The sequence below is a fragment of the Myotis daubentonii genome, chromosome 1 (assembly GCF_963259705.1).
Source record: "Myotis daubentonii chromosome 1, mMyoDau2.1, whole genome shotgun sequence".
Taxonomy (NCBI): Eukaryota; Metazoa; Chordata; class Mammalia; order Chiroptera; family Vespertilionidae; genus Myotis; species Myotis daubentonii.
Window position 1 is genome coordinate 226,275,351 of NC_081840.1, and position 8,637 is coordinate 226,283,987.

General features: G+C 44.4%; 1 protein-coding gene across 3 annotated transcripts in view; it reads right to left on the reverse strand.

Annotated features, from left to right (window-relative positions):
- Positions 1-980: 980 nt before the first annotated feature.
- The window catches only part of CD38 (CD38 molecule), a 28,786-nt gene continuing 21,129 nt past the window's right edge, over positions 981-8,637 (reverse strand). For all 3 annotated transcript variants that reach the window (XM_059675115.1, XM_059675097.1, XM_059675107.1), the window contains 5 exons: positions 7,681-7,766; positions 4,639-4,712; positions 2,818-2,910; positions 2,383-2,469; positions 981-1,859 (listed from right to left, as the gene is read on the reverse strand). In XM_059675115.1, coding sequence (XP_059531098.1) covers positions 1,796-1,859; positions 2,383-2,469; positions 2,818-2,910; positions 4,639-4,712; positions 7,681-7,766 — 404 coding nt within the window. In that variant the 3' untranslated portion in view covers positions 981-1,795. The remainder of the gene's footprint in view (positions 1,860-2,382; positions 2,470-2,817; positions 2,911-4,638; positions 4,713-7,680; positions 7,767-8,637) is intronic.

Sequence of the window (8,637 nt, forward strand, 5' to 3'; positions counted from 1 at the left end):
ATTCTGTAATAAATTATTACAGAAATGTCTATTTTGTTAATTAACAAGAGAGTATTTGACATGTTAATTGTCATGGATGACACTTAAAAAACAACACATTTTTAAAGCAATCCAGTCTGACAGCACTGACCCAATGACTCCTCTCATGTTCTAGAAGCTGAAAGCAGGAAGGACACCCATGGCCACTTCCTCCTGCCTCACTGGTCCAAGCAATCTGTGCTTGGAGAAGCTCTGAGTTCTATGGGCCAAAGTCATTAATGCTGAGCAACCAAGAGTGATCTGAGACTTAGTGGCTCCAAAGGGGCCTCTCTTCCTCCAGCAGTCAACTTGGATCTGATTATTCTGCCACTTCAGGGAAATTCTCTGGAAGGCAACTCTGTGGAAACTGAACTGATTATTAAGCAGTATTCACAAAGGGAGATTTGTTCTTGTAATGAAGACTTGGGTTAGCTACCCCATTCCTTCTCAGTCTCACTCTTCCCCAATGTTCTTTCAGTGCACTGATTACACTGGAGTGAAGTGGTACTTCCAACACATTGTGTCTTCTGATTTCATTCTACTAAGGGAGATGCACACCTTTACTGTCACCAGAGTGGTGGGCCCTGGTCATCAAGCAGGGCTTGGATTGGCAATGCCAGGGGAAGTTGTTGAACTCATGGTGGCTACAGAATGACAATTACAAACATTAAATTCTTAGATTTGGTGGCAAGGGGTGGGGTGAGGGGCATCACCTCTTAATACCATTGTCAATGCTAATCTTGAGATGGGAGCCAGCTCTTAGTTAAAGATTTCAGGAGGATACCTTATTCAGTCCCATCAGGTGGACAAATTCTAACCACCCAAGACTATTCAAGCCTTGTGTGAGAGTGTGTCTGACCCTGCTGATTGTCAAGAGGGCAAAACCTTCCCATCTCCATTACTCCCAGGGCCTCAGCTTCTAAACAAGTAGGCTAGTCAAGGAATTTCCTCAGGAGTAAAAACAGGTTTCAACATTTTTTTAAATTAAAACACTAACTTTAGCAGAGCTCTTTCTAATATCAAATGCAATTCTAAGATTTATACTTCTAGCATCTTGCTCAAATGCTCAAGACAATCCAGAGGTCAGCACTGTCATCACCCCCTTTTCACAGGTAGAAAAACTGAGCTCTGAACTCTGTTCTAGGCACTTTCCATGTTCCAGGTCCTGTGTGGCAGGTGGATCTGTGCAGCCATGAACCTGAGGCTGGTGAGTCTGAGGCAGGGGCCATACTTCATGTCCCATCACCATGAACCATCTACTCTGGTTACTGCTATTCCCAGAAGTAGCAGTGGCCACATCTCAGTGGCAAAGTGACAGCCGAGTGTCCTCAGGAAAAGAACAACTTCTGTGCCCGACCAGCCTGTGGGGTAATTTTGAGTGTTCTTCTTGACTAAGAGGCTTCCAAACTGTTATTGCCCTCCTGGAGAACCTGGAAGCTCCTGATAGTCTTTGGGAAATGTTATTTCCAGACAGAGTCGTATTCTGTCCAACATATAAACAACATAAAAGCATCATATGAAAATTAAAATAACATAAAATTTTCATTCTAATTTTATATCATAATTAATCTTTTCTTGAATGTTAAGAGATCAAAATAAAAACTATGCCAATAACAAGCTGTTTTTAAGACTTTGGGGGGAAAGGCTTCCATCTCTGGTATGCCATGATGACAGAAGATCCTCCAAATCCTCAGCTTTCCATCAGCGTGTCTCCTGAGTCACACACAGCCATGTACACCGCAAGGGCTCAAAGATTGTAAAGCACCGTGCCGATGGTTCATATTATAGAACTGCAAGACGAATGGTCAGGATTTTTCACACACTGAAGAAACTTGATAGGCCTGTGACAAGAAAGCACAAAAAGAGATCTAGAGGCAAAACAATACATCTACCATTCAACTCATCAAGGAAAGAAGTCCCTTTGTTAGCAACAAAGGTATGTGTTGATCACTTAGCATCCCCACAAGTTCCTCTCCTCTAGCAAGAACATGGAGAAAGCTCATGTTCAGGAGTGAGTGACTTAAAGTGGGGCCCAGTTTAGTTTCATTTCACTTGTTAAATCATAAAAATAAATACTGAGAAGGGATGTTTGATGATGATATGTGGAGGTGAAAATGAATGTTTGGCTCTGGCATGGCACAGACAAGGGCCATGAATGTCAGCTGATGATCAAGAAACAGCAAAAGCAGCAACCTGTTTTCTTCAGAAGGTCACTAGCTGGGGACACCTAAGGGCTAGGCTGGGGATGGAGAGAGAAGGAAGAGATATCACCATCGGCCACCATCCCAGATTACCATCAAGGCCTGAGGGAAGATGCCATAGATGGCAAGATGGCTATTTCTTCTTCAAGAACAAATCAATTACCTGTAGTCATCCTGGCAGGTAAATGCAATATTCCTCTTGCTTAAAATAAATTTCAAATCATTTATGATAGGACTCGAGCATGAGTGACTGGGAAAGAAAGAAGAAAATGTTAAAATAACAAGATCTTGCAAACATCTCCTGAGTCATTTTCTTCTAGGTAGCAGGCCTTGCACAAAGCTCTGGGATAAAGAGGTGAAGCAGAGGTCAACTCTGAGAGTTCACAGGTCAGCAGGGGAGCCTAAGGTGCAAACTAGGTAGAAACCTATTATGGAGATAAAATTGAGAGGTTGTTGGGGTGGGCTGAATGTAGAATAAGGCCCCATTCATTTCCTGAGCCAGTCTTTCCTCAATGCATTCTTGAGACTGTGGATTGTTTTGCTGATCGATTCCTAAAGTAAACCTGAGACTATATGTGTACAAAGTAGTAACATATACCTGTGAACTCCTCCAATGTCATGCATCACCCAGGCTTGTAGTCTAGAAACTTTCCCTGGATGCAAATTATGGATTTCCACACGTCCAAAAGTGCTAAGATAGAAGAGACAAAGAACATTGTTGATCCCAAACTGAATATTTCTGGCACCCCTAGGCCCTGTGAAAAGCCAGCAGGTAGGGTGCCACTGGTTAGAACCCACCCTCTGGGACTGATGCCACCTTTACTCTTTCAGCATGACCCCCAGTGGATAATATTATCAAAATGAGATTCCGTATCTGGACATTGATGTTGATTCTTTAAGTACTTGCTTTCCCAAGACTGGACCTTAAACCAACACAATGACATCACCTGGGAGCTAGTTAAAATGGCAGAATCTCAGTCCACCACCCCTTGCTGGACCAGAATCTGCAATTGGGCAATCCCCAGGCAATCCAAATGCTCAGGTAAGTTGGAGCACAGCTTTGAAAGACACTGGCACCCTAGTTGATTTGGCTTAGAGAATAGAATGTTGGCCTGCAGACTGAAGGGTCCTGTATTTGATTCCAGTCAAGGGCACATGCCCAGGTTGCATGCAAAAGGCAGCTGATCAATGATTCTCTCTCATCAGTGATGTTTCTATCTCTCTTCTCCCTCTCCCTTCCTCTCTGAAATAAATAAAAATACATTAAAAAAGAAAGAAAGAAAGACCCTGATGTCCTGCTCTAACACCACTTCTAAACCCCTCCCCATTAGTCTCTGACACCTGCCACTCCCATTGAAAGTACTTAGGTCCCTTATACCAGATTATAAAATTTTGGAATGTTAGCACTTTCATCCAAAAGCCCACAAGGTTGAGGTCAAAAGCAGAAGACAAAAGGACAATCTTCTTCATAGAATTAAATATTAAAATAGGAGAGAAGGGAACTTAATTTGGGGCCCCTAGAGTGGTCCCTCCTCTCAATCCAGCCTTATCCCAAGAAAGATTGGAGAACGAAGACTGAAAAGGTAATCCAAGTGGTGAAAACTGTAAGTATGGAAGGCAGCAGAGGAGAAAGGCATTGGCATGTCAATGGTCTGAATTAAATGAGAGAATAATGGCTGATACTCATTGTGCACCTTCTCTCTGTCAGCACAGAGCTCATCATTTTTCACACACTGTCTCGGTTCATCTTCCTAGCACCACCACCTCTGCAGGTACACACTACAGGGGCTCAAAGATGTTAAGTGCCTGCATAAAATCCATTATGTAATACGTGATGGCCTCTTGGAGTCCCGCCTTTAACTGAAGTGCTGACGACAAGGAGATAGTGAAGGGCAAGAGCACAGTACAGCTCCTGATGTTCCCAATAGTTGCGGTGCTGGACTGGTACTGGGCATGTTCCTGGAGGAAACAGGGGTAAGGACAGATTTTCGTGGCTGGTGAGGAATCAAATAGGCAGAAGGACTGAGGGGGCAGGTCAGGTGGGGGAACAGCGTGAACAAAGGCAGGAAATGGGCAGCATGGAGTGTAATGGAGGAGAGAGCTGAGAACATTCCATCAGACTTCAAAAAGCCAAGAGGAGGAGCTGGACACAGCTCAAGGACAAAAATAATTTTTATTTAGAAAGAAAAATCTCTCCATAGAATACAAAATTTTTACCTTTTTTTTGGGGGGGGGCAAAACTTCAGGACTAACCTTAAACTGGAAAAGTATATTTTTCTATAGGCAAACTATCTAATAGGAGGCTGTGCTGACCCTTGCAAATAGAATGTAAAGAAATAAGTATACCTGCTTTTTCCCCCATCACCATTTATCCTCCCTACACCCTCTCCCAGCTCCCATCACCCTCCTCCCCCAGTACCTGTTTTTATCAAAGGTGTTACTGATGGACCCATTGAGCACCACCTGCACCACACCACAGGCATTTTCTGCAAACTTAAAGAGAAAAAGAAAACTCACAATTCCTCAGCATGTAAACGTAATCAGCAAGCCCCAGCAATTGCACCTAAAACAGTTCTCAGCGCTGGTGGTTAAGCGGGGGGAAGGTACCCTGGATGGCTCCAGCTCAGCATTCCCAGGTCTATGTACTTTCAGCCCAATGACTGGAGGCTTATGCTACACAGAAGAGTTCTGGAAGCAGTTGCTCTCATCTGTGTTTGCACAATGAAGTTCAACACCATTGTTACTAAATATGTAGGTGGCTCAGAGGTTCAGCTGAGTAAGAGGAACATCGCTGGAGGAGGAAGAGAAAAGTGCTTTCTTGGTGCCATAAACTGTAGACATTGCGCATTTCACTTAGGGAGCAGGGTGGCCGATCCTGGGGTAAGGGGAATGGGGACACCAAGAAAGGCGACACTGAGGCCCGCACAGGCACAAAGAGAAATGCAGAATGTATGAATGAATGAATGAATGAATGAATGAATGAAGGAATATTATTAAGCAAAGAGTTTTGTTTCCTCATGCAACATTCAGCTGGACTCCTTGCTAGGAACTGGAGGAGACAATATGAACAAAACAAAGCAATCTATGTGTTTCCTCCAGGAAGCCCATCCCCTGGGACTGGCTCATGGTGAGGATGAGCTTCCTGTAGGCTTGGCCACTGCTACTGAGAGCTCTTTGAGAGCTGCGAGCCTGGCTGTCTGCTTGCTGCTCAGCCCGGGAGCCTTGGAGCACTGTGGAAATATGTAGGGAGGAAAAGAGGAAGGGAGAAGTCCAAACATGTAGGAGTGGGGTGGAAGGAGTCAATGCGAGGAGAGTGAGGAGGAGAGAGACATCTGTAATACTTTCAACAATAAAGATAAAAAAAATTTTAAAAAGTCCAAACACTCTGTGATGGAGATTAGGAAAGAAATAGAGAAAAGAAAAACAAAAACAAAATAACATAGGGTGACAAAAGCTGAAGGATGAATAGGGGTTCCCCTGGCAAACACTGAGGCAGCTGTGAACAGAAAGGCCGAGGGACTTGGGAGAACAGTGGTGTTTTGGGGGCAACTTCAGTGGATTTTGAAGTTGGATAGATAAGTTCCTTTATGGAAGGCTTTGCCAAGAAATCTGGCCTTTCATCTACTGGTAATAAAATATCACGAAGCAATTTGAAATGGAACTGTGAAAACCCACTGTGGCTTCCATCTTTCTGTTGGGGGTGATGAGCAGAAGACAGAGGCCCAATTAATGTCAATCACAAGTGCTAACTCGACTGAGTGCTCACAGGGTTGATGCCAAACACTGGCCTGCAATGCTATGCAATCCTCAGAGCCCTGGGAAGGAAGTGTTGAGCCCATTTACCCTAAGGTTACTTGGAAGCGAGAAAGTGGAATGGGGATTCAAACCCAAGAAGCACTGCCTCTTTTGTCAGTAAAAGAAAGGATCTACTCTAATAAAAGAAGGCTATGTACCTACATCTGTGAGCAAGCATTTGGCCAAGATAAAGGCGCAGGCCCAGGGTAGCTCACAATGGTAGGGTGCCCCTCGATCCCCTTCACCACTCTGCTCCTAGCTCCAGGGCACTATGGGGAACACAAGCAGGGGTTTTCCACATACAACATGTGACTTGACTTTAAAAGTTTTTAGCAGCAGCACTGCCCCAAAACATGTCATAGAATGATAAAATAGACACTTTTCTCAGGAAAAGCAAGAAATCCCCCCGCCCCAGAAAAACAACAAAACCTATACAGTGCCTCTGCTTTTTCACAGCACACAGTAGTTACTCAACAAATATGCATTAAAGGAATGCATTCTTAGTGAAAAGGATAGTAGCATCTTGTTTAAACATTGCAGTAACCCTATGGGGCAGGCATCAGTTTTATCTCCATTTCACAAATGAGGAATCTGAAGGTCAAACAGATGGTTAAAGGGCCTGTGCACGTTGACGTGGCCTCCTGACTTCAAATCCCAGGTTATCTCCTTATCTCTACCAGGGTTTACCTGCATCTCCTTACTAGCCCATTAGCCTTGGATGAGACCCTAACCTCTGAGTCTCCATTTCCTCACCTGTAACCTTCCCTCAGCACCTACTGTGGGGACTAAATGGGATGACATAGGCAAGGCACCTGGCTCAGGACTTGTCATAAATATGCAATTAACAAGTGTGAGTTTCCACTGCCCCACTCCTCGGTGTCTGAATTTAATTTTGGAGAATTGTAGGTAGTGTAGTTGTACTTTCTCCCTCTTTTTCTTTCCCTCACTTCTTCCTTCTTTTCTTTCCCATTTTTTCCTAGTCTGCTTGCATGCAAAGCAGTGACTTATAAGAAAAAGAAATAGCCACAAAGGTAGCTTAGGGTGAAGTCAGAAATAGGGAGAAAGTGGCAGGGAAGACGGTGAGTATTTCCCAGCCGGATTCTGGATCTGGAGTTAGATAATTTGTGATTAACTCACAGACCTGCCACTGCCTGTGGACATGTAGCAGGTTGCTTTCTTGCCCGCAGCACTATTTGTTCATCTGTAAAATGGTGTGATACTCATGGTACCTACTTCAGAGGGTACTTGTGAGGATGAAAGGTTGTAATCCATGTGAACCCAGGACTGTGCCTGGCACACAGGAAGTTCTGAAGGTGCCAATTGCTAAGACTGGTCCAGGAATCTAGGATTGGCCAAGACCTGGGCCAGAGGATTAAACCAAGCAGGAGATTCTTGGCAGCCAAAGCCAAAGAAAAAATGGGTAAGACCAGGGATTCTCCTACTGGAGCCCATGCCCCCCCCCCCCATGCATATCCTAAAATTGTGTGTGAAAAATCTTCTAGAATGTACTCAGGGACATTTTCCTCAGGAAAGAATCCCAAACTTCTGTTCCTAAAAAGATGTGTGATCCAAAGAGAATCCAAATGAACCACCGGCTAGATGGCCTCTCCATTCCGTGGTCTCCCAGTGGTCTCCCAAATTCTCGAAGTTCATGCCTGGTACTCACCCTTTTGGACACCGTGTCCCAGAACACAGACATGGGGTTGTTTATGCAGTCTTTCCTCCGGTGCGGGCAGGACTGATAGTTCATTTCTAAAAGACATAGTTTGTAGACAATAATTAAAGTGGAAAGTCACAGGTGTAATTAAACTCCGTTCTTCCCTGGCTGTTCGGTCAAAGAAGAGCCATTATCCAATGGCATTGCTGCCAAGATGGAGGATGGAGAATGGACACATCTCGACCCAATTTAACTAAGTGCCCCTGACTCCCATCCAAGTCCTTACCTTACCCTCCAAACCCCAGACAGGAACACAGTGACCAGCTTTGAGTCATCGTTCTGGGAAATTGAGAAAGCTCATCTGACAGAGACAAGCCCCCAACATCGTCCCAGAGTGCAGGAGGAATCGGACATAAAGCTGGGCCTCAGCCGTTCTCCCCAACCACTCCTCTGCTTCCTGCCAGCGCTCTCCTGTCCACAGCTTTCCTCTCCTCCTCCCTAGACCCACACCTTAGGGTCAGATGGCCTCAGAGTCTTTCTACACTCTCACCATCGAGGCAGGCTCAGGCTACCCAGCCAGTGTGGCTCAGTGGATGAGCATCGACCCATGAACTAAAAGGTCACTTGTTCAATTCCTGGACAGGGAACATGCCTGGATTGTGGGCTCAATGCCCAGTAGGAGGCGTGCAGAAGGCAGCCAACTGATGATTCTTTCTCAACAATGTTTCTATCTATCTCTCTAAAAATCAATAAAAACATATTTTTTGAAACAAAGACAGGCTCAAGCCTCTATGAGATACAATAGACTCAGAACATGAACACAGTTTCTATGTCACTTCTCTGAGGATATCTGCCTTCGTACACAACATTTTCTAGTTATTTTTGACATATAATTGACAAGTATGATAGTAAGATTTTAAAGTGTACAATATGGTGATTTGATATACATATGTACATTGTGAAATG